The following is a 27,363-nucleotide window of genomic DNA, read 5'->3' as shown; positions in this document are numbered from 1 at the left end:
CAGATGCTTCTGTGGCCAGCGTACTCTCCGGATCTCTCACCAATCGAACACGTGTGGGATCTCATTGGACGCCGTTTGCAAACTCTGCCCCATACTCGTACGGACGACCAACTGTGGCAAATGGTTGACAGAGAATGGAGAACCATCCCTCAGGACACCATCCGCACTCTTATTGACTCTGTACCTCGACGTGTTTCTGCGTGCATCGCCGCTCGCGGTGGTCCTACATCCTACTGAGTCGATGCCGTGCGCATTGTGTAACCTGCATATCGGTTTGAAATAAACATCAATTATTCGTCCGTGCCGTCTCTGTTTTTTCCCCAACTTCCATCCCTTTCGAACCACTCCTTCTTGGTGTTGCATTTGCTCTGTCAGTCAGTGTATTTAAGAGAACTACACTGTGAGACCTAAACTGATCACTATTAAATTATGATTCGTCATTGTAAAAGTTCATATAATAATAATACTTAATGTTGTTCTATATAAAATGAAGAACATGTTATGAGGGCTACAACGGTTGAGTATTTACGGAGAGCCACAAACGTATTTAAAAGATGTGCGGTAATGGAGAATAGAGTTATGAGTTTCAGATCTTTTCCAAACTGAAAATTGATTTCTGTACTTACTTGTCCAAGTCCTGTCGCTGATGCGTTCGTAATTGGCTGATCTTTCAAATAATACTTTCGGAGACCCGCTGTGATGCGACGAGATTTTTCAGTTCCTCGTTCATACAAGAAAGAAATCGGTGCTATCCTTTCAAAGTCGCTGTTCATCTCCTCCGTCCAATTACTGTTTTGGAGAATTTCTGTAAACAAAATGAACTACATATATCGGTAAAGTGGAACGTATGAATGATAAAATTTGGTGGGATTCGGTGGCGAGATAACCTAATTTCAAGCTGTGAAGTTGCTAGTCTAGCTGTAAAGGGATACTGATCCCATCAGCTCTCAGGATGTGGGGAATATAACAGTGATGAAAGGGAGAATTGAAAATGTCCTACCCCAAGTAGAATGAGGGCACCGGTCAAACAATGGAAAGGGCCACAATGGTGTGAAACTGAAAGACTTCCTAAGCCTGTTGGGGTCCTAAATGAATAAAAGTTGACCAAGCAAAGTCGGATAGGATAGATGGGAGTAAGGAGCTTGGCGAATGTAAATGAGAACAGGGGCCCCGTGGTCATCAAATCATATTCCCAATATGGAGCCCTTGATGGTAGCAATTATTAGGAATAGTTTGTGGACAAAATTTGAAATTCGTCGCAAGTTGAAAATTTTCGTTTACCGACGAACTTCTTAATTCTGTTGTAGAACAGTCAAACCTATGACATATTTTATAGGGAAGCAGATACAACTAACTAACTAACTAACTAACTAACTGACTGACTGACTAAGTCACTCACTCACTCACTCACTCACTCACTCACTAATTAACTATCTAACTTCAGTTTCAAGTGACTGTTAACATCAAGATCTTATCCACGGGATTCTAGTATTACCTGAAGTCTAAATCCAAGACATGAGGATGTGGCATTTTGTTTCAAAAAATATTTCAGGCATTATCTTGTATATTGGTAAGAAGCCAGTGACGATGGCACTCACCTATCGCGTCCCGCTAGAATACTAGAAGTCTTTGCGACACAGCTATGAAACAGGATGCCGTGAAAAAACGCGTATGTCTGAACTGCGTACTGTCCAATACAGACCACACAATGGACCATATATTTGGCTGTCATAGGATGGGGTAAAGTTGTGAGCTATAACAGTGGCTCCCAAACTCGAGGGCATAAGAGATTTACAAGGGGTTTCAGAGAAGTTGCTCAAAAGAATGAAACGTATGACCTAAGAAATAGAGAAATGAATAGTTTAATTATCAGAGCATGTGGGCTGTTACGGCCTCGGTCCATGTTTTAATTGGACGTCTAGGAGAGAGTGCGCTCTTGTTTCGGTATCCACATTCTTTCAGCATGTCTTTTCCATTTTTGTTCGTGAGTGTGTACGTATATACTGGTGCAATTGCTAAAGGCTAATTCTTGTTTTTGAAATTGTTCAAGTAAATTAATGAGTTGGCACTAGAGAAACAATATTTAGTGTACAGGTACTGTTCCGAAGATGTAGGAATATCAACTGTTATGTATTTGCATGCCTCATTGATTGTCAAAAGGCGTTTGATCGTGTGATTCATGAACACATGATAGACGTACTCAAGAAAACAGGAATTGATGGGAAAGATCTAACAATAATAGCAAATTTATACTGTACTGGAACCAATCTGCAGTCATGAAAATAGATCAAGACCAATCTTAGCAAGTGAGAATACGCCGAAGGTTCAGGCAAAGATGTATAATATCATTGATACTCCTCAACCTTTATTCTGAGCACGTATTTAATGAAGCCCTATATGATGTGGAGGAAGGAATTTCAGTGAATGGTGTCAAACTCAACAATTTGCGCTACGCACGTGACACGTTGTCTTTGCAGATACGATGGAAGGACTACAGAAGTTGATGAACAAAATTCCTGAAACAAGCAAGAGATATGGTCTGTACATCAACACTAATAAAACAAAATTGATGATCATCAGTAAGAAGAACATCCGAGGCGTGAATCTGTTCCTCGATGGAGCAAGTACAGAGAGAGTTTCACAGTATCCGTACCTGGGTACCATCATTAAGGAAGCATGGGACAATTCGCAAGAGATAAAGTGTCGCATTGGAAAAGCGAGGAGTGTTTTCAACTCAGTGAGCTCAAACTTCAAGAATCACGACCTGACCGTGGATACCAAAATGCAGCTCCTTAGGTGCTATGTGTTTTCGATTTTCCTTTATGGTGTGGAAACGTGGACCATTACAAAAGCCACCACTGTTAGACTGGAAGATCTTGAACTCTGGCTATACAGAAGAATTTTGAGAATACCATGGACTCAGAAAGTTACAAACGTTGTGGTTCTACGCCAAGCTAACAAGAGACCAGAGCTGATCAACACCATCAAGTGTCGTAAACTACAATATTTTGGACACTCATGAGGAATCAGAAAATATATGAGCTGCTACAACTTATCCTGCAGGAAAAAATAGAAGGAAAAAGATCTCCTGGGCGAGGAAGAATATACTGGCTCGACAACCTTAAAACCTGGTTCAGCAAAACATCTGCAGAACTGTTCCAAATTGCAGTGGAAAAAGTCAGAATAGCCATGTTGATCGCCAACGTCTTAGGCGGACAGGCACGCTAGGAAGAAGAAGAAATTAATGAGTGGACACAATTATATTAAATTAGTTACGTGTTTATTTAAACTTCCCTTCAGGCAGCCTGGCATTGAAATGTTGTTGATGTATGATTATTTTTATATATTTCTATCACCATTCTTGTTTCAGGCACATATCCTAGTTTTTGTTAAAATGTTAATTTTAAATTCATCTCACTTATTGTAGATTATAGAAAAGTGTCGGTTATCGAAGTCTCGACTAACCGAGGTTCCGTGTTATCTGATAAAAATTTAAGAATAATAATGATCCTCGTTCTATCGGCACCAAAGAATACAGTCGTTTGTCGGCTCCACTCTGACCACTGTCTCATGATCGGTATCAGACTGATCGCGCAACGCTTCGATACCATTGGTTGTCACTTGTCACTAGCCGCTATCCAGTTGCTGGTTAGCGGCCTGATTTGTCAGTGTTGTAATCAGCTGACCTGAGATTGTTCAATCTGTAATAGGTGAGAACGCTAAGTAATTTGGTTATTAGGAAGTGTCGTCTAGCCCGTCCTCCCGTAACGTAGGAAGAATAAACATAAATTCTAGGGTTTTGATGGGCCGTGCGCCTAATGGCTATGCAAGCCTCATAGCATAGTTGTTGAGCAATGTATTTGTTACCCGCTTCAGTAATTTTGCTTTCTAACCTATTCCTGCCGTAAAATTCGGGCTCTGGTGATCACTATGTCGGCTGACGATCAGCTGAGTGGAAAAAGAAAACATGAGAGTTCAAATTAACCTGAGTTGTCCTTTCTGTTTTGTTCAATGAGTAAAGAGTTTGTCTAGTTTCTAATCAGAACATAGTTTTCCACTGTAACCATCCATTTTACCGTGCGAGTTAGCCATGAGGGTTGTGTCGTGTAGCGATGAGCTTGCTTTCGGGAGATAGTTTGAATCCCACCGTCGGCAGCCTTGAAGATTGTTTTTCGGTGGTTTCCCATTTTCAAATCGCCGAGGTTAATTAAGGTCCACGGCCATTACCATTCCAATCCTATCACTTTCCTTCCTTGTTCCGCAGGAAACCTTCGATGTGGTAGTACGACTTTAAGCCGAAACCTCCCGTTTCATCCGAGGTAGTCCTAGTCCACGTTAGCTCGGATAATCGATAGTCGGCTGTATTCTAAAAAAATAAGTGTTTTTGAGGAAAAGTACCAGATGACCCTCGAGCGCCGTGCTTTCTACTTATAAGTGTCCCGCATGCACTAGTGATGAATGGGATGCCTAACTACGGGTTTTCACAGGGGTAATACTGCCTGCAGGTTATTTACGTCAGAATATGAAAAGGTAACAAGCGGATGGCAGTTCGCCGCATGTTCCCCAGCGCTACCCGTAAATTCGCCCACTTGCGTTAGTAAGTCTCGTTTTTGAACGCTCAGTGGTAGGCTGGTATTTGGTAAAATAACACTACAGCTGCTGTCAACATATCGACAATAGCTGCCATATTGAGCAACGATGAATGCACAGACACAATTTTTATCAATGGAGAATCTGGTTGGAATGCGGCCGAAGCTTGGAGACAGTTTGCGCAAGAGTTCCCAACAACCGCCTGCCAACCTCCTGTAGGCGCAGTTCTCCGAACAGAGTTGCACTTAATAGCTAATGGATCGTTCAAGGCACATACGAGCAACTTTTTGGTTGAGTGAAATATCTGTACCTGAGTTATTAAACTTTATTTTCTGCATCTTTGGCGTGGTTACAAAAGCAACCCATTACAAAACCTCTGTAGTAAAATGACCGCTATTTGTTTCAAATCCGGAATAGAGTACGTTGTAGCGCTCCTTTGCAAACTAACTATTAGGCATGCCATTCATCGTCAGTGGATGCGGGACACGTATAAGTATAAAGTACAGGGCTAGGAAGCCACCTGGTATATTTGTAATATCGGTATGGTAGGGGTGGAGGTGAGGAATGGAATTCCCAGAGTTTACAAACGGGGAAGCGCCAGATAAAATATTTGGGAACGATTGAGCAAGGGAGTGTGCTAAAGAGCTCAAATTAATTACCCATAAGAATACTAAAAGTAAGCTACTTACGTAAACCTTTCCAATGGAACTCCATTGTTGTGTGTCCGATCATCAAAGGAACTTTGGTGAAATTTCCAGCTAATAGAAGTTCCTGAGGATCTGCTGTGAGAAACCGTTCAGTACCATCTCCGAGATCAGGCTCAACCACGGGTCCAAACACCAGCATTGGGTCATTAGCAAATTCCTGTCAAGAGATAAGGAAGGAGAACTCTGAAAGTTGTTGACATCAACACGACCCCACTTGACAATTCCCATTGATTACAGTAGCTCATAACTGGGGCCCGGATTCATATGCACTAAAAACTCCAAAAATATGCATGCACATATGCACTGAAAATGTTGGAAATATGCACGAAAATATGCACTAAAAATAAAACAAAATACACTTACCAAACGCATTATTTAATTTTAACTCAGTGTTAAATTGGTAAACAAGTTTTATTCCTTACAAAATGATTATTAACAGTTATTCAATGTTTTCAGGTGTCACTGACTTTCTGTTGTCGGACAGAATTGTGGTATACACTGAAAATGATCGTTCTACGTCGACGGACGTAACTGGGCAATACTTGTACACTGGCAATGACTGTTCGGAACATTCTTCTGGCAAAGACTGCCTGATTCAACTTATGTAGTTGCTTATGGATTGAATCTTCTTCGGTCCTGGGTTTGAGTCCACACCGCACTGAGTTTTTTTATCCAGTTTCACCAGGGACACCATTTAAAGAAGTAATGTTGTTTTGAATTAAGTGAAGGGATCCGTATAGGGGTGTACCGCGGGTTTCTTGTCCCCTTGATCGCGTAAGGAAGTGACGAATAATGCACATGTATGAAACTGATATCTATATATATCGTTTCAGGTGATTTAAATGCGCACTTTGCTTCACGAACACACGCAGTATGACTATCATCAACACTTAACTAACTTACATCCCACCGAGCTCGATAGCTGCAGTCGCTTAAGTGCGGCCAGTATCCGGTATTCGGGAGATAGTGGGTCCGAACCCCACTGTCGGCAGCCCTGAAGATGGTTTTTCGTGGTTTCCCATTTTCACAGCAAGCAAATGCTGGGGCTGTACCTTAATTAAGGCCAAGGTCGCTTCCTTCCTACTCCTAGCACTTTTCTCTCCCATCGTCGCCATAATACCTAACTGTGTCGGTGCGACGTAAAGCAACTTGTAACTCACATCTTTCACTTGATTAAAGTTCATTAGATTTTTCGTTTAGTTCATAAATCTTGGATAATCGATCACACATAAGAGAAAAAAATATATCCGTATATGCATTAACGTTCAAAATATGCACTAACTTTGAAAATATGCAATTGCATATTCAAAATATCCGGGCCCTCCTCATAACTCATTCATACCTGATACCATACGTTCTTGGAACTAAATACGAGCTGAAATTAGAGACATTTGCAATCCATAGCTATTTAAAATAACGTGTCTAATATGCCACTTAACATCATAAAAAGTTGACTAAAAAATCTACAGGTCTAGCCCTTCCGACAAGCAACCTAATGTTGAAAACATCCTAGGGATATGATCTACGAAATTTAGGTAAATAAAATATAATAAAGTTTGAGAATATACATTTATTCCTAAAAATTACAATCCTTTTCTTAATCATCGTTATCCGGTCGATTAGATTAGCAGTTTGCCTTTCTCTACCACTACAAGCGCTAACGTGGGTCATTGGAGAGTTTCAGTTAAGCCCTTATAACTACATTCGGTGTACATGCATGAGGGTATTGAACCAAGGAACACATTACAGACATAATTATGAAAGAATTAGGATTTTAATTTAAAAGAAAACAAGTAAAGAAACAAGCTATTTTAGACTGTTCTCCCGGAACTGCATTCAGGCCGGAAGTGATTTTCGAAATGTGTTTTTAGTTAGTTCCGTAGAGCTATCCAAGACTCCCAAAAATTTGGAACATTTTCGGGCCTATAGAAATTGGCTGTGGCCTACGAAAAGAAACTGTCACGGTATTTGCATGGAGGTTAAAATGTGAAACCACAAAAAATCATTCTGAGGACAGCCGGCGGTGGGTTTCGAACTTGCTCGTCTCCCGAATGCAGAGCTTAGCTCCATGACCGTAGCACGTTAACACGCGCGGCTATTCAGCCTACTTTCACCTTTTAAAATGGCAATTTTGTCTCTACACTCCGTTTAAATGTATAGAAGTCGAGAAGTTTATCCTAGGAAAATGCCTAGAATTGAAATATGTTTAGAAATAATAATTCTCTAATGATAGTGCGAAATGGTCCATTGTTAGCTTCAGACAGAAACTGCATGCCTTCTTAATAAATAAGTACCTCGACAGTTTTAGGTTATTCTTTGCTCGCCTCTCACCAGCTTCAAGACAGGGGCGTCAAGTGACCCACGGACGCCATGGACCTGCACAGGTAACCGTACTCAGATGCAGCAATATTAACTGCCTTGTCAAATCATAATTTTTCTTTTTTTCTTTTCTTAAGATCTTCTTTTCTTTTCTTGATACATTCTGTAGCCCTTTTGGCATTAGTCAAGTTTCAAAACTTAAGACATCGTCGTAAGAGACTTTCCAACATCAGAATCTTCTTTGTACCTGCTATTCTTCCATCCAACTCCCTATACACCTTTCTTTTCTTTTCACTCCTAAATTCAAGTCCATCCTCAGAATCCCATTATCAGACTTCTCAGCTTCAGACTTTAAGCACTTTATGAGGTCGTTCATTCTGGGGTGTGGTCTTATAATCTTACAATTCAGTTTATGATTTCACCCTTCCATTGAATTATTCCTCCTATGACGTCGCCGATAGCAGTTCCATAACTCAGGCAGCACTTGAGAATTTTGTAGCCATTGGTCCACGATGTAGTCAAGGAATTCGACAATTGTTTCTACATGTGGTGCATGCCCGTGGATGTATAGCTAGCCTTCTTCAACTGTTTCAGGCTTGAAAAGATTAAATTCAGCACTATTCGTACACAAGTTTGATATTTTCATTTTCCTTGTATTAAAAATATGCTGAAACTTCGTCAAGAGACACTCCGAAAAAGACAATCACCCGCGGAAATTAACTGAGGGAAACACGGTCTGTAAGACTGATATGACTGACGTTTCAAAGTTGGTATATACCGTCCTCAGGCTTCCAATCAGGTACTTCTCATAGAAGCAATCGTATTATTCGTAAATTTCTCCCTCTCTGGAAGGAGAGCAAAGACGACTGATGCAACATATGTTTAATTTCTGTGCTGCCAAGGTCTTCATGTATGACATAGATTTGCTTAAAATAACTACTGCAGGTTTTGAATATTCCATCCATGAAGAAAGACTTTTTGCTTCTGAAAATCTCCTTTCCATTGCTTCCACCGATTTCCTCACAAGGAATACCCTCCTCGTAAATTCTTGCTCTTTTTGCACTCCGTGAGCATGGTTTCTGTTCCGGTGCAGCCTTCTTAAACATTTTCGGGCTTGTGAAGAGCAAATGTAACACACATTCCTACACACAGTCTGACGTCTTCATTTTCCTTGTATAGTGTAGTCTTACCAATATGCTGAACCCTCCTTTTAATTGTAGAATTTCGGCGTCCTTGTAACGAATTCGTAATCCATGTTTAGTAAAGGTTGAATTTCTTCATCAAATACCTGAGGAACAGTCTCACTGTTGTCTTCATGGGATCGTTTCTTCACTCGAAATATAGCTTTCTTTACATCCACGTTCGCCTCGTCAGGAACGCACTGGTGATCGATCATTCTCACCACTCTATCGTTCCGACACATTAGTCTTTTTTTTGCTAGTTGTTTTTTTTACGTTGCACCGACACAGGCTAGGAGTGAGAAGGAAGCGGCCGTGATCTTAATTAAGGTACAGCCCCAGTATTTGCCTGGTGTGAAAATGGGAAACCACGGAAAACCATTTTCAGGGCTGCCGACAGTGGGGTTCGAACCTATTATCTCCCGAATACTGGATACTAGCTGCACTTAAGCGACTGCAGCTATCAAGCTCGGTGCATTGGTCTTCATTTACACTGCGATTTCTTCTGTTTTAAACTTACCCATGTCACTAAACGTTCTTGACTTTGCCGTAGATTTCTGTAAGAGTATCTGTGACATAAAGCACAAGGCTTGTCTCTATTCGTCTCAATGAAGTCCACGTCGTAAGTAAGCACGCGTATAACAACGAAGCTACATCAACGATGGATGTCTACAGCTGGAATAAATATGTTGAAAAATATAGATAGTTCAAGAGAGTGGGGGCAGGTTGGGAGAATCCCTGGACTACCCTTGTCGTACGGTTATCTGGAGTACTCTCTAATTGGCAGTCCCCCTGCTGCATAGACGTGGAAAAACCCCGATAGGCTGCTGATAATTTTGCAGTGATCGCAGATGTGACACGAACTAGTCTTTGCATTTTTGTTTTTTGTCTTGAATTGGACTGGTCGCAAATGGGACACAACCACTTGACCACACACCGAACTCAAAGCAGACCACACCAAATTTTAACGCTCGAAAACGGCCCTAAATATCACTTTGGGTCAAAACTGTTAGATTTATGAGAAGCTCACCGCTTCAGGTGTAAACGATAAAGTTCTTACATAATTTCCCCAACAACTATTGCTGAGATTATTCACCCAACATAGTTGATTGAAGAGTAGAGTATGAATTTACGTTTAAAGTAATTTAGATTTACGCCACCTAATGGCCCAATTAGATATTAGGCGATAATGATTATTCTAATAAAATGTTTATTTGAAGAATGTAAGCCAGCAGTATTAGTGGGGCAATTTTTGTAAGGTTTTTAGAATTAAACAATTTTTTCATCTTAATCCTTCCATCGTTCCCGTGAATCAAAAATGAAAGGGGATGGCTCCCATTTTAATAACATTGCTGAACGGATTACAGTTCGAAAGATTCTAGATTCTCTAACGAAACAATTACTTGAAAATTTAAATATGAGAATGCTGGGGAGGAGTAGCATAGCTGAGGCAAGAGTTTGTGCTAGGAAGCATTTCAATGATGCTTCGGTTCATATAATGACTTTTATATTGGTTACCAAGGGGATAAAGGATAATAAGTTAATTTGTAATCCTATTCAGACAGCCAACGACGAAGCGGGCGTAATGGCAATGATCGTACTTAACACCAAAGTGGCGGTAAATAGAAGTTTTTCAGGATTATTACAGATTAAAAAGGAGTAGAATCCTATTTACGTGGTATGAACTCATTAACTTAAATTTAGCTTACCGTTTGGTTGGGCATATCTGTATACCATAGGTGTACGAAGAACGAAAGTGTTTGATACTTTCGGGAGAAGTTTAGAAGGTAGATAATTGTCCACCTTCACGAAATTCCAGTTTCAAGTGAATGGAGTATTCCTTATAAGTTGTGATCACTGTAGAATTATATCAGCTGTCGTCCTAGTTTGATTTCTTACCAGAGTTCATATTCCCTTATTGTGCTGCTTACGTTTCAAAATATAAAATATACGTAACTCTTCCTTAATACTTACTCTGAAACTTAAGAATGTCCCTATAAAATCTCTAGCCTCCTTTTGCCGTAGACAGTTGACCATTTCCTCTACAGGCTCTGCTGTACAGTTTAGTAAAGTAGCTTGTTTCCTAGCTTGATCCTCTGGTCTTCCTGCCACCATTTCTACGAGTGGCGACCCGCTCATGGCCATGGCACGGTGGAAAAGACCTGTAAGATAAAAAAATAATGTTATATTCACATATATATTCACGTTCAAGAATTGTGCTGAACAGTAGAAACATTGACAATTCTTTTTATGCATATGAAGAGGCTAAATGCAGCGGGTTCCCAAACTTGTGGGAAGTAATGAGGAATGGATAGAACACACCAAAAAAGGAAGAAAGAAAGACACACAAAAGTTCCCATGAAAATATTTTGCTATGATCGGTACTTTACGAGCTAAGACTGTTTTAGTTATTAGCGTGAACGAGTTCGTATTTAGGATTAAGTTTGGAGTAAGGCAGGCGGTTAAGGGGACTCATGAGCTAGACATCGGACTTTTAGGCAGCAATAGGTTAGAATGCAAACTCATTTGTCTTGTAGGAGGTGTCGTGCAACCCGTTCTTCCATGATGAATCAAGAGCAACATACATTCTAGGAGTCCTATAGGTCGTACCCCTAATGTTTATGCAAATCTCATCGCATAACCGTTGTACAGGGTAGTGTACAGTTGTTACTAGCTTAAGTAAGTGAAGTCTAAAATCCGAAATGTTGCGATTTTTTTACAAAAGAAATATAATTTTCTATTTTTATCTTAGGAATTCCCCTATTATTCCACTTTCAAATCCCATTATCGGAATTAAGATTACGCCAACGGTTACCGTAGAACAAAATATTTAATTGATACAAAATATAGAAGGAGGAAGTAAATAACTCTTGTTCCCCATTCATCTCAGAATGTTTGTGTCAATCAGTGTCGTTATGCTGATGGACATTAAAACGCATTAATGCACTTCGCACACTTTGCGGATTTTCCTTCGGTAGAGAAGCATTTCTCCCCGAACTCTTTAGCGAATTCCTTAACTTAAAACTTTCTTGATGCCAGCTCTATCACTGTCAATGTAACCATCAAGCATTGAAAATTGTCTCTGTTGAAATTTTAAAGAAAAGTCAGGGGAGAGAGGTAATTTAGGCGCTACCTGAAGTGGTCACGAGCCACAAGTGCTAAGAATATAAGTCCTCGTTGTGTTTCCTTCTCTATTAAAAATGATGAGATTCCAGTGGACGTAAGTCTTACTCTAAACGAAGTTATTATAAAATAGCGATGTAGACTCAGACGAGATGCAATGAGCGTCAACTATTCAGCTTTGAGACTAGAGCTTCAAATTTCGTCACAGTTCCACAAACACATTTACACATGCAACACCTGACTTCACATTCGAAGTACAGTACATTTTCCATACGAGCTTTAACAACTAAAATGACCAAACCAATAAAAAAGAGATAAAGTATGCATTTATATTCCCTAAAATAAGGCTAAATATGCTGGGAAACGCCCAGTTTCTGCTTAATTCCAACAAATAGCTAAAATGGAGGGCGGGGAAATATATGGCATTTTCTGAATATCCGAACCCTAATTATTATATTAGTCCTAGCTTTACGCCTGATATTAGAGGACCGAATTAAGGAAGACAAGCGCACGTATATGGAGTTCCTAGATCTAGAAAATACATTCGATAATGTTGATTCGACCAAGATATTTGAGAGTCTGTAGGTCATCGAGCTCAGATACCGTGAAAGAATATGTATCTGCAATCTGTACAAAAATTTATCTGCAGTTCTAAGAATCGAACGCTATGAAAAAGAAGCAGCCATGTAGAAAGGAGTGAGGCAAGGCTGCAGTTTAACTGTTAATATAGAACAAGCGGTAAAGAAATGAACGAGGAATTTGGAAAAATGAATCATAATCCAAGAAGAGGAAATCAAAGCCCACAGATTTACGATGATATTATAATATTACCTGAGTCTCGAGATAATAATAATAATAATAATAATAATAATAATAATAATAATAATAATAATAATAATCGTATGGCCTCAGCTACCGTGTGCAGACATTTCAATTTGACGCCATTTAGAGGAATTGCTGAATGGTACGCACAGAGTTTCGCGGAAGGAGTGAAAGATAAAAATAAATACGCCAAAAACAAAAGTATTGGAGTGTAGTCGAACAAAGTCAGTAATGGAGCAAATATTAGATTAGGAAATTAAGTTCTAAAGGAAGTAGATGAAAATTGCTACTCAATAAGTAAAATAACTAACGATGGCAGAAGTAAGGAGGACATAAAATGCAAACTAGCACAAACAAGGAAGAGCTTTATTAAGGAAATAAATGTTTTTGCTTCGAACACTGATATAGGAATTAGAAAGATGTTTCTTATGGAGCGTGGCATTGTGAAAAATGGACTATAACTAGCTCAGAAAAAAGGGAATTTTGAAATGTGGTGTTACAGAACATTGCTCAAGGTGAGATGGGTAGATCGAATCACGAATGAAGAGATACTGAATCGAATTGGTGAGAGGAGATCGATTTGGCTAAATTTGACGAGAAGAAGAGATATAATGATAGGGCACATCTTAAGACACCCTTAAGACTTGTTCAGTTGGTTTTTGAAGGAAGTGTAGACGGTAAGAACGGTAGGGGCAATCCAAAACATTAATATGAGAAGGAAATTAAACCAGATGAAGGATTTAGTACGTACGTAGAAATGAAAAGTTTAGCATAGGATAGGGTGACGTGGAGAGCTGAATCAAACAAGTCTGTGGACTGATGACTCTAATAACAACAACAACAACAACAATTTACATTAAGCCATAAATGCGCATATTTACTGACCCCCCTCTTTTCATCTCTGTGCACAAGATATAGCAAACTTCAGCAAGACTGGCGGATGTTGAAATGTAGGACTAAAAGAAACTTGCTCCTGTAAAATGGCTTCCATTAACCTCCGAGTTCATTTTCTATGTATCATGTCGATAATATTATTTGTGACCTTATCGGTCATGTACATATTTATTTATTAATTATTTGGCAGTGAAAAACCTTTGTAAAGCTCCCTCGTACTTGTTACAAAAAGTTGCATTAGGTTGCACATGCTTACACAACCTTTGTAACCTGCTAAACACCACTCCGTCTTAACTAAAAGGATACACAGATAGAGAGAAAGGGAAGAAAATCTCAAGCCAGAAAAATCGATAATGATACCGTCACCCGTTGAAAAAATGGCCGAACACGATGTTGCCAGCTCGCGAATCGCATTATTATGATGAGATTTCGAGACATGCATAATATTTAATATGGGAAACCTCGGGATGTGATATGATTTAATTATAGACATCTGCCAAAATTCTAATTCTTTATAATATATTAACGTGTGGAAGAATACGCAATCGTTGCATTATATAACACGCTAAGCGTCCCTTGTACGCAGCACCCTCATGGAAGACATTGTTGGGGCATTATTTTGATAATTAATTTTAAATAAATGGCCGAACATTTCAGGTTCCGCACATAACCAGACTACTTAAGAATCTGAGTCACACGTTTGAGTGTATTACCGATGTCATACGACACGTGGAACTATTAATTAAAAAAGTAGTGGGGACTATCCATTGTCTCTTGCATGGAAGGGGGAAAGTTTATAAAAGGAATCAGATGATGACAACAGTATCCACTTCACGCGAAGGATCCAAAGTAGAACCACGGTTTGATGGTGTTCTGATCTATTTAGTGTTTCAGACTGTAAATGTACAGTTTATATCTTCGAGAATATTGTAATTGTCTACAAACAATAGTATTTAAAAACAGGTTGAAGTTATGTGATGGCAAGAACGGTATAATTGTAACTTTTTAAGTGATGCAACAAGTATTAATTTCATTATAGTGCTATTAATTGTATTTTTTGTGTTAAAGTGACGCAACAAGTCTTAATCTCATAAAAACTGTTATAAGTGTAGAAGATAACCATTGGATTATGAACGTGCTCAGCGGGAGTAGCAACGGACATGAACCCGTGACCAACGTCAACACCATGGAAGCTTAGAAGATGAAGATGAGGGTCTTACCCGGGACCCGAACCCTGGATTGTTACGACATGATGATAAGTACTAAAATGAAATAATTTTTTAATAAATGCGCGGTTATTCATTATGCAGATCACGTAAATTAGGTTAGACATGTAAATTGCATGTATTTCTTTTTAATTAGAAAGAGAACTTGTGAGTGGTCTTCATATTCATTTATGTTCATTTCATGGAATTTATAGTCTACTCCATGGGCTTAAATATATATATAATTAACGTAATGCATGTATTTGACGTGATGATAAAATATTAGTTAGTCAGAGTGCTTAGATTAGGTAAATGTAATAGATAGTGGATTTGTTTTTGGCACTGAGCCGAGCCGTAATTTTGTATAATTTATTTACGTGATATCCAAGCTTATTATGATAATGCATGGTGATTATGCTTGTAAAAATGGATTATCGACTGTTAACATTAGGATTGCAAGGCACTCTTATTTTCACGTAATTTGCATGATTATATTTGTAGATGGCTGTATTAATTATATGCGTAACTAGTGACATGCCTAGACATCGAACAGACGCCCTCCTATTGAGATTAGCGTTTTCCTTTTATGTGAAATATTTTCCCTTTCTATATATGCGAAAAACGTTATGGATATGTTTAAAATCCATATTTGATTTTATTGATTTGATTTTAAAACGTAGGAAAACCTAGGATGTATTCTGTAATCGGATGGAATCGAAGCCGGTCATTCTGAGTTGATGGATGTGAACATAAGAAAATGAACACTGGATTGATATTGTATTATAGAATTATGGCAGGACAGTGAATTTATAAGCCAGTGGAGCTTTGGAAATATGATATGAGAATATATAATGAAATAAGATTATTTAACAAATATGTGTTCCAAGGGAAACGATTTGCTTTCACCTTGAGATGTTAAAAGGATATTTCTACCACACTGGGCCATTATTTGCCCGGGCTTTGACGTCCAGAGATTTACGATGAGGGGAGAGTGAAGAAGGCTTGCCCCTTTTAAAGGATTACTGTATGCTGTATTGTTCGAGCTATTCCACTTAGAATGAAGGCTGTGCGACACCGATTATTGTTTAAAGGGTTCTTTGACTTTTTCATGTATGATCTTATAATAATATTTAACTACCTGGAACGCCAGTATTATCATTTATTTGTTGACCATATGATTAATTAAGAAAGGCAGTTTTATTAGTCCCGTTTGTCGATGCTATCTTGGATATCATCGGTTCGAGTTCTGAGGCAACCATGGATTTTTGTTGTCACATTTTTTTTAATATACAGCCAATTGCATGTGTATATTGTTATTGATTATTTTCATATTGTGTACATATTTTCCTTTTTATACATTCTTTTAGTCGTGTTTCACTCTTTATGTGGATAAAAAATCGAGTTTTATTTTCGTAAATTTTGTCATTGGATTCATTGGGATGTGGGTTCGATTTCTGGACCCGACATCAGTCATTTTATTTTGATTAGGATTATATCGACTAGCATTCATTTATTCTTTGTTTATTTTTGTAATATAATTAATTTAGCTAGGTGACCACTTCAAGTTATCTTCAATTTATTTTGTTGTATAAATAATTGCTTCTTCTGATAGTGAAGAAAGTTCGTAATGATAACCGTCGCATTTATAAGGATATTTCTGACTTTAAAAAAAATGTATGTTATACAAATTATAATGTAATATTTATCATCATGTCGGGAAGAAGAAAGAGGTAAAGGAGAAATATTTTTTTTGACACTTTACAATTTGTATTTAGTCCGTTGGACATTGCATATTCAACATTGATATACTATAAATATTCAGGATCAACCTTTAATTAATTTGATTTATCAAGGCTCAATAAATAGGTATTTAAACTTTTGTCTGCCTATCATTTTGCCGAATAACATTGTATCCCAGGTTTCCTTCCGTTCATTTATGCCTTTAAGCTAGTTATGTGATATTTTCTTTGATCTTCTGCCGCGAACGCACCATGGCCTTGGGAGGTCGGTGGTTTGATTCTTTGGAACGGAAGGGTGCAGTAGACACTTGCACGGTCGGAAGAGCATTTGCTCACCCATCATTCTGAAATTTTTTTATTCCTTCCTGATGAGGTGGCATTTGACTCTAGACTAAAAAGGTCCCTTTCCATCAGGCGCTTACGATATCCCGATTTTTAGGGATTATCATGCAGTCATTTGGTTCTATGCGGCAAACGGCGTGGGGTGGAAAGGTAGCATATTAATAATAATAATAATAATAATAATAATAATAATAATAATAATAATAATAATAATAATAATAATGTATACTAACCTTGAGACATGGGAGATACCATATGTAAGATAACGCTGAAGGCGCCAGCACTGTAGCCTGCCAGTGTTACACTTCCTGCATCTCCTCCAAATGCCGCGATATTCTCTTGGACCCATCGTAGAACTTGCACCTGATCTTTCATGGCGTAATTCCCTGGGAGGTTGGCGTCTCTTAGGCTCAGGAATCCTGGAGAAAAAATAGTATATTAGTATACATTCAAAGGTGTTGATTATTCCGGGAACAATTCTAATCACATACAGTGCATTCGTGAAAATTACAGTTCAGAATTGAAATGGGTTAGGTATTGTACAGTCACTCAAGAAAGCGCATACTATAGAATAGTTTCTCGCAGGTGCAATTTTCTCAGAAACAATTGTACCTATAGAGAGGGTTTGTACGTACATGAGCAGTGAAATCTTCTTTTAGATTTTGGCCATCCAAGCACCACGGAAAGTTATCCTTTGTATTCGTCTTGATCCTTCTTTTCTTGACTTCCAATAGTTCTTTATTCTTTCACTTTGCTGTTTCCTCCTCCCTTTTGTCCGAATATTATTATTAGAGCCCGGAAGTTCAGGCATTTCATTTTACTGTGGGTGGTGATGATAGAATAGCCGGCCCCGTGGTGTAGGGGTAGCGTGCCTGCCTCTCGCCCGGAGGCCCCGGGTTCGATTCCCGACCAGGTCAGGGATTTGTCTCTGGACTTGAGGGCTGGTTCGAGGTCCACTCAGCCTACGTGATCAGAATTGATGAGATATCTGACGGTGAGATGGCGGCCCCGGTCTCGGAAGCCAAGAATAGCGACCGAGAGGATTCGTCGTGCTGACCACACGACCCCTCGTAATCTGCAGGCCTTCGGGCTGAGCAGCGGTCGCTTGTCAGGCCAGTAAGTGCCGTGGGTTTTGTTGTTTTGACTTTTTGTGATGATAGAATAAGGTCAGCGGTATCCCCTGTTTGATATTAAAGGAGGCGACTGCAAGGGGGACGAGGGAGTGTGGGTTGGCGACCACGGTTACTCTAGCTGATTCTGGCGTTGCTTTCACTTACTTGTGTCAGGTTCTTCGCTCCTACCTTTCCTGTCTGACCTTCTTTGGTCCATTCTTGCTCTTTACCAAACCCAATGGTATTAGATTTGCGAGGGTCTTTCATTTCAGCGCTTTTCGTGGTCCTCCCATTTCTTTTGACGATACCGGGCGAGTTGGCCATGCGGTTAGGGGTACGCACCTGTGAGCTTGCATCTGGGAGAAAGTGGGTTCGAACTCCACTCTCGGCAGCACTAAAGGTAGTTTGCCGCGGTTTCCCATTTTCACACCAGACAAATGCTGGAGCTGTACTTTGATTAAAGCCATGGCCGCTTCCTTCCAAATCCTAGCCCTTTCCTATCCCATCGGTGCGACGTAAAAGCAAATTATTTTGCCGACATCTTCATTTTTCGAAGTTTCGGATCTCTTTCATTTTCCTTCTGATTTGTGTTATCAGTGGATGGTGTTTTCTTCTTAAAACAATAATCACCACCAGCACTTATTTTTACGTAGCAAGGACGTGACCTGGCAATCCTCTTATCATTTATGTAAATGTTTTTTATCTATTAAGCTGAAATGAATTTTTATTATTATTAATACAATACATTGGAATTATATAGTTTCCTTTCCAATTATTCATTTTAATACAAAGCTAACAGCACAACTTAAAAAAAAGCAAAGCGGCGTACACTCATGTACTACAGTCAGTATGTTCGTGGACTGTTACCTGTAGTGTAGAGAACACGGCGTACACTTATGTACTACAGTCAGTATGTTCGTGGACTGGCGCCTTAGTGCAGGCAACACGGCGTACACTTGTGTACTACAGTCAGTATGTTCGTGGACTGTTACCTGTAGTGTAGAGAACACGGCGTACACGTATGTACTACAGTCAGTATGTTCGTGGACTGGCGCCTTAGTGCAGGCAACACGGCGTACACTTGTGTACTACAGTCAGTATGTACGTGGACTGTCGCCTGTAGTATAGGCAACGCGGCGTACACTCATGTACTACAGTCAACGTGTTCGTGGACTGTCGCTGACAGTTCATAATTTTGACCTGACTTTTGGCGACTTTTTTCCCGTCGTGGTGATCCGGGCTATTTCGACTTGATCCTCTCAAAAGTTTCGCTAGCGGATTTGCGTAAATTTTGGCAGAACTTGAAATCTGTCCTCTGCTCAAACTACAACACTCTCAAGTTCCGCAGCTGACATTCAACTACCCTTCACAACAGAGACCGAAGTTCTGCTTATACCGTAAGCACGCAACTGCCTCTTCCTTTTGTCCTCTAGCGAAGAGCTGTCACGACAACATCCTGTGGTGCAAAATCTCCGCTGTAGTGCGCCACAGCGACACTAGGCGGCTAGTCTGCAAACTTAATGACTCTACTACGTACTAAGGTTCGAATGTATGCAGCCATATCTTATAGACATGGTCACGATAAAACTATGATTTGAATAATGTATACAAACCTAGTGCTCCAAGTCTGTAATTGGCAGTAACCACCACAATGTCTTCATCCAATAAATAATTTGGTCCAGCCCAGATGCTGTTGCCTGATACACTGAAATATCCTCCAGGATGAAAGAATACGACCACTGGTCTCGGCGTGGTCACGTCCAGCTGGAAAAGTAGGATTCAAATGATGAGAAATGCACAGCTGACACTAAAATGTACGAGAGCAAGTCAAATATCAGTCGATTCAATCAGTCATCAATAATCTGCATTTATGTGGCAGATTCCCTATCAGTTGTTTACCTAGACTTTGCTTAAACATTTTCGTCCTATAAATGAATACCTGCTTACCCCAATTTGTCCTCCTGAATTCCAACTTTATCTTCATATTATGATATTTCCTATGTGTGTAGTGTATAGCTCTTAATATGGAAAACTCGCTACTGAGTATCCTTCTTAGAAATGTGTAGCAATTCATCTCATGAGCCCATCACCACACTGGAACGAACCGCTGGTAATTTCACGATTGAAAAGAGCTTGAATGTTTTTAATATTTGCAGGGGATGAAAATAACTTATGGTTTCCTTCTGTGGAGTTTCTGGCGGAATATAATCAAATATGCGGTCGTTCTTCGTGGAATTGTAGTTATGTAGCTCTTGCCATAATCTTACGTAGTTTACAGCTGATTCCCTGTGATTCCCGCCAACTTAGTGTTTTGTATTTTGGTGTGAGATACTGTAACTTGACTTAGAACGCTGGCACAGTGACAGTAGCTACAATGGTGAAGGTCTGTGAGAAAAGGTCAGCGGGGGATTGTCTGCAGTGAGACGTTTCCTATGACCAGAAAGTTTGGAAGCTGTCAACCTGCACAGGATAGAATAGAATAGAGATGTAATTCAATGATGAACTTCGGTACAAAGCCATTAGGCGCTAGTAGTTTCAGTCCGAAGTTTGAGATAGCACCACAGTGGGCACTGTGTGCAATACCTATCTGTTATTATCAACAGATAGCGCAGAGAAGTAACATCAGGCGCAGTGACGCACATCCGGTTATGCTTACAGCTCCCTTCCTTACTCTCTCCTCCATCCCTCTTCCCTCGATTACAATGCAGTTCTACAACTTCCATGCCAAATACATAGTAATTCGCATATTTTTATTTTCAAGTACTTACTATGTTGTAAAGTATCTAATACCCCTAGTTCGTATGGCATACTATGTTTTTGAGAACATAACCTCACACCGCAAAGCAGCTTTATCTTCAAATGAATGATTGACACATTACTACAAAGCTGATATGGTACAATCCTAGTGTATTCACTCCAGCTTATAACACACTACTTCGTGAAGAAATATATATATGACCGAGCTCGATAGCTGCAGTCGCTTAAGCGCGGCCAGTATCCAGTATTCGGGAGATAGTAGGTTCGAACCCCACTGTCGGCAGCCCTGAAAATGGTTTTCCGTGGTTTCTCATTTTCACACCAGGCAAATGCTGGGGCTGTACCTTAATTAAGGCCACGGCCGCTTTCTTCCCACTCCTAGCCCTTTCCTGTCCCATCGTCGCCGTAAGACCTATCTGTGTCGGTGCGACGTAAAAAACTAGAAAAAAAGGAAATATATATGAATCGTACCTTAACATCTTTGTAGAAGAGAGATGTGTTTATTACCATTGCCAAGGACCCACCCAAAAAAGGTACATTTGTTTTTGTAACCTACTGAAGTATTTCACGCGCAATTGACCATTAGCCGGCCAGCTACGAGCAAAGCCATTCCCAGAATTCCTCATTCGCTGCTTCCGTTACCAACCGGTGCAAAATAAAAAAAGGCAAAAGGCTCTCTCAGTAATGTAATTTATTAGCTGTAACCTTTGCAAATGCAAGCCAAGCTCTGTTATGAGAACAGTAGCCCACTTCGGGGCAACACTCCTTTCGAGAGGCTCTTAACTATCGCCGCGGCGCAAACTGTCCGTACGGCAAGAAAAAAGTTAATTTAGTGGTTGTAACCTATCGTCACATTCCGTTGGACATTTCCGTAACACCTGGTAACAATTAACAGATCGCTGGCAGATCGCAAAGACGCTCGTATCGGCAATCCCGTGAACTAAATATAAAAGAGCATCACTCGCCGCCGAGCCTCCGTGTATAGCGAGCGGAGTGAGTACACTGGGGATCTGCCGCTGATATTATAACAAATAAGAAATCCCTTCAAACGCCAGACAGCAGAGCACTCCATATGCAAGAGAATGGGGTATCACATCAACATCCAAGTATCACAAGAAAATAAAAATAATAGAATTAAATGCACTGAGACAGGAATAGAACCATTCAGCTTCCAGCCCCTGAGGTGTACTCAAACAGGAAATACAGGATTTCAGGAGGACTGGCGAAGATATATTTCTAATAAAGAAGCACAAGGAACGAAGATTTACAGCACAAGCACATGGGCACTTGGAATCCAAATAACACAAATACTGTAGCATCATGGGAACCATCGCTAGTCTATTGTGAATGGGATACCAGCTATATTAGTTTGTATTTTGGGCAAATCAGGCTGCAAACTAATAGCAATGACCTACCTTCTGTTCTTAATTCTTTGTATATGACAGAAGTTTCAGTGAGGTAGCTCGCAGACTACTTCATGGTCTTGCGTTTTAAATTAGGTCAAGAGAATTCAAAAGTAAGAACATTCAAGGATTATTGGACAAGTAACTCACTTTAGTTGTATACACATTCAGGAAGAGGCAGTCTTCTGATCGTGTTCCAAAACTACCCCACCTTTGAGGACATGCAAATCCATCTTCAGTGGCATTACGGATTCCGTCCCAGGATTCCACTGGTACTGGTGCCTAGCAACGATACACAAGCGACAGTTATCAGTATACATAAGTTTAAAATTATTTGTATTAATATTCAAGTTACATTCATGATGGTACATAAATAAATGCCAGAAAATAAATAAATAAATAAATAAATAAATAAATAAATAAATAAATAAATAAATAAATAAATAAATAAATAAATAAATAAATAAATAAATAAATAAATAAATAAATAAATAAATAAATCTATTATATAAATGTAAAGTATACTTTGTCGCAAGGCAGCCTCTGCATGAGAGGAAGTATTTCATAAAATAAAATAAAGTACGTCATTTTGGGTAGGTTTGTTCCATATCTCCTCCTAAACCAATGGGCCGATTTTAACAAATCTTTGTTGCATATATTACTATCTGAAGAAAATATTGTGGAGGTAAGACACCCATAGAAGAGGGTTTGAGGAGGGGTGACAAAAGTGTCGAATCCACAGTTTTCGGGTCGTTTGGGATGTATAGTGACACACCGGATGTCGTTTGTGTGTCCAAGTTCACCGCCAGCTGCAAGGGGGATGAGAAGGGGTGAAAGAAGAAAATGTTCAAAATGACTACATGTTTATATGTTTTAGCGTAGCTTTCAACTAAACTTGACACATGTATAGCTGGCAGAAAATTCAGTGGGCGTAAATTGTGTGCAAATTTCTATGTGATGATGTCATATTTTAATGCACTGTAAATTGTAATATTAAGGCATCTGAATTATTTAAGTTAGGTGTGAATTTTTATAACGGTGTTGTAATGTTAAGCTAGTAGTAAGCTGAACTTATAGTATTGTAAGCGGTAGTGTTAAGCTCTGGAAATACTTATGCTGTACTTGAATTTCTGTATGTCGATGCTGGATTGAGAATGTTAAATTAGTAGTATTTCTTGTAATAATTTCTTTCCATTTAATTGCTTGTTGTACTCTTGTTGTTGTTGTTGTTGTTGTTGGGTTTTTATGTCCTAACCTTAATTTAATATCACACTACTGTAAGTGTCCATTGCCCCGGGATATTTCCCGATTGCGATGTATTTGCTTTTATAATTATAAATACCCTAGTACTCCTAGGGGTGGTGAGGGAGGAAAGGCGATGACGTAAAAATTATGAAAATGACAAATATGACTGTCGAAGCTATAGTTTTGGGGGTCGCTGAGATGAATAGTGACACACCGGATGTCGTTTAAGTCCATTCACACCCAGCGGAAGGGAATGAAGAAAGAAAATGTCCAAAATGACCGAGGTTATGAACGTATGTGTGTATGTTCCAGCCTAACTCTCAACAAAACTCGACACACACATGAGAAATCTCCCTAGAAAAAACACTGTGGCCGTGATGAGTGGCTCAGACGGTTGAGGTGCTGGTCTTCTGACCCCAACTTGGCGGGTTCGATCCTGGCTCAGTCCGGCGGTATTTGAAGGTGTTCAAATACGTGAGCCTCATGTCGGTAGGTTTATTGGCACCTATAAGAACTCCTGCGGGACAAAACCCCCGCATCTCGTTGCCCCCGAAAACCGCAAAAGTAGTTAGTGGGACGTAAAGCCAATAACATTATTATTATTAAACGCTGTGGATGTGAGACGCCCGTAGGGGAGGTGATCATAGACTACGACAAATATTAGTGTCGAATCCACAGTTTTAGGGCCCGCCCAGATGAATAATGATACTGCGGATGCCGTTAAGGCTAAGTTCACCCCCAGAAGCAGAGAGGTAGGAGGGGCGAGAAGGGGTGAAAAGAAAAGGTCTAAAATGACCGATATTATCGATGTATGTTCCAGAAGAGCTCTCAGCCAAACTTATCCGGAAAAAAGTAACGTGTGGGTAAGACTTCCCTTGAACTCACAGGGGTGGTTAGGGTGCAGAGGTGATGAGATGTAAAAATAATCGAAAATGACAACATTAGTGTCGAATCCATAGCTCGGAGACACTCAGACGAATAGTGGCACTCCGGATGGCCTTTATGTAATATAAATCCTAAAAGTAAATATTTAATAAAATAACCGGGGAGAGCCTGGTAAAACAGCTTGTAAATAAATAAATAAATAAATAAATAAATAAATAAATAAATAAATAAATAAATAAATAAATAAATAAATAAATAAATACGTATTTTGTGCTTTTTGTATTAAGAAGCAATGATGATTGGGATACCTAATATTTAGTTTCGGGAATATCAAATTGTTCATTCATTTTTTCGGTATAATAAGCATTTCTACCAACGCGTATGTCATATAGCCCTTAATGTACATCGGACTGCCAAGAGGACTATTTCTTGCCCATCTGGTTTCAGAGACACTGGAGTGGCACGTTGGGTCGTGGTGATTATTGTCTTAATAGCATATGCAAATGGGTAACAACCCGATATTATCATGGGTATCCATATAATCCATTTGACACTCTATGTTGTAAGATCTGAGGAGTGACGATGTCATGGAGTGTAAGAGAGAGACGGGGAATTAATATATAAAAACTTAAGTCCGAATTTTCGCTAGTGACATGCGCGACGAATTCTATACTTTAGCAGTTCACTGGGAACAAAGTATTAACTTATAGTGACGCCAGGATTATGACGTCGCGAGCATTTTACAAAAAAATCCCAACTCAGCAGTGAAATGAAATGAAATGGCGTATGGCTTTTAGTGCCGGGAGTGTACAAGGACAAGGACAAGGAAAATGGGGAACCACGGAAGACCATTTTCAGGGCAGCCGACAGTGGGGTTCGAACCCACTTCCTCCCGAATGCAAGCTCACAACTGTGCGTCCCTAACCACACGGCCAACTCGCTGGGAGTTAGTATTACTGTTGTTGTTGTTGCATTTAAGTCCCATTTACTCGTTTATCCGTGTTCGGAGACGCAGAAGTGCCGGAAATTTATTCCACAGGAGGGAAGTATACTGACACGGAATTTGAGCACTTTCAAACACCCCTGGACTGAGTTGGAATCGAATTCGCTAACTTTGACCAAGAAGGCCAGCATTCTACCCCTTAAGTCATTCAGCTCGGCATTATTATTATTATTATTATTATTATTATTATTATTATTATTATTATTATTACGTCCGGCTCCATGGGTAAATGGTTAGCGTGCTGGCCTTTGATCACAGGGGTCTCGGTTTCGATATTCGGCAGGGTCGGGAATTTTAACCATCATTGGTTAATTTCGCTAGCACGGGGGCTGGGTGTATGTGTTGTCTTCATCATCATTTCATCCTCATCACGATGCGCATGTCGCCTGCGGGAGTCAAATCAAAAGACATGTACCTGGCGAGCCGAACATGTCCTCGGACACTTCCGGGAATGATACGCCATTTCATTATTATTATTATTATTATTATTATTATTATTATTATTATTATTATTATAGGAAGGAGAAACATAATTCGCGTTAATTCCGAGGTCTCTGATAGGAAGTTATCGCTAAAAGTGTTTATTTGAACGAAAGGACGTCGATTCCATTGGGCATGCTTAACCTTAGTCAATGTGTTTGAAAACAGAACTGATAATTACCTTAAATCTGAGATCTCCGACGGGAGGTTTGGCGAAAGGTACTCCTCGGAAGGAGAAGATATCTCGGCCATCTACTGTCCTGAGGACACTTCCTCTAAGCTGACCTTGAGCGGTGCGAACCACAGGGTCATTAGCTCGTACAGCAGCGAGCACGGTCAACAACAACACGGCAACACACTTCATGTTTGAATGCCTAGCCTCTCGTTCGTGGTGTGTGCGTCGTATTTATCACAGAACAGCGTGACGTCACTGGGACTCACAACCAGCTAGCAGCGCTCTCAATGAGTAGGTCAGGCATGGTAAACTGTGGTCGATGATGCAGAGTGGGTTTCGGCCGACAAGTGACCACGGCTGGTCGGACAGCTCTGCACTCTGACCGACCAACCGAAGAGGAGGGGTGGCCACGGCTTTACCGTGGCTCTACGCCTCTGTATTCGGAAGACGGAGAGAGGCTGGTCCCCATTGTCGGCTGTCCTGAGAATGGTTTTCCGTGGTTTTCCATTCTCCTGCACTAAGGCGAACGCCGGGACAGTTCCTAGTATAGGCTATGGCCGCCAGCCTTTTCACCTTTTCCAAAAATCCCCTCCTCCGATACAAATCTCTTGGCTTGGGAGACGGCGTCACCGTCTAGGAGACCCGCCTCCCCCTTCAGGGGAGAAATGAAAACGTTTAGTAGTAGTAAACTGTGCCATAGATGGTAGCGGTTAAAACCGTGCAGAGACTGTTCCATTGTGGGCGGGTTAATAAGCAGCTGTGCCTCAACCGGCGTAACGCATCCAGAGATAATAATAATAATAATAATAATAATAATAATAATAATAATAATAATAATAATAATAATAATAATAATAATACCAAGTGAGCTGGCCGCGCGGTTAGGGTCGCGCAGCTGTGAGCTTGCATGCAGGAGATACCGGGTTCGAACCCCACTGTCGGCAGCCCTGAAGATCGTTTCCCGTGGTTTTCCATTTTCACATTAGGCAAACGCCGGGACTGTATCGTAATTGAGTCCATGGCTGCCTCCTTCCCACTCCTAGCTCTATCTGTGTCGGTGTGACGTGAAGCCAATTGTAAATAATAATAATAATAATAATAATAATAATAATAATAATAATAATAATAATAATAATAATAATAATAATAATAATAATAATAATAATAATAATTTTTACGTCCCACTAATTATTTTTTGACGACTTTCGGGGATGCCGAGTAAGGGAATTCTGTCCCGCAGAAGTTCTATTACGTGCCGGCTGAAGTATTCGAGCAACTTCAAATACCATCGGACTGAGCCAGGATCTAACCTGCCAAGTCGTGGTTAGAAGGCCACCGCCTCAACCTCAACGCAACGAACACTGTGGTTATGCAGAGCATGAGA

At 39.9% G+C, this 27,363-nt stretch overlaps 1 protein-coding gene across 1 annotated transcript in view; it reads right to left on the bottom strand.

Annotated features, from left to right (window-relative positions):
• LOC136876542 (juvenile hormone esterase) overlaps window positions 1–26,172 on the bottom strand; it is a 38,584-nt gene extending 12,412 nt beyond the window's left edge. Inside the window, exons 1-7 of the mRNA XM_067150582.2 lie at window positions 25,986–26,172; window positions 22,342–22,473; window positions 19,645–19,795; window positions 17,153–17,338; window positions 10,769–10,956; window positions 5,280–5,454; window positions 627–805 (exon numbers count right to left, since the gene is read on the bottom strand). Coding sequence (XP_067006683.2) covers window positions 627–805; window positions 5,280–5,454; window positions 10,769–10,956; window positions 17,153–17,338; window positions 19,645–19,795; window positions 22,342–22,473; window positions 25,986–26,168 — 1,194 coding nt within the window. The 5' untranslated portion in view covers window positions 26,169–26,172. The remainder of the gene's footprint in view (window positions 1–626; window positions 806–5,279; window positions 5,455–10,768; window positions 10,957–17,152; window positions 17,339–19,644; window positions 19,796–22,341; window positions 22,474–25,985) is intronic.
• Window positions 26,173–27,363: the final 1,191 nt, after the last annotated feature.

The sequence above is a fragment of the Anabrus simplex genome, chromosome 6 (genome assembly GCF_040414725.1).
Source record: "Anabrus simplex isolate iqAnaSimp1 chromosome 6, ASM4041472v1, whole genome shotgun sequence".
In the NCBI taxonomy this organism is placed as follows: Eukaryota; Metazoa; Arthropoda; class Insecta; order Orthoptera; family Tettigoniidae; genus Anabrus; species Anabrus simplex.
The sequence above is the reverse complement of the archived record's forward strand: the minus strand, read 5'-3'. Positions and strand labels throughout refer to the sequence as shown.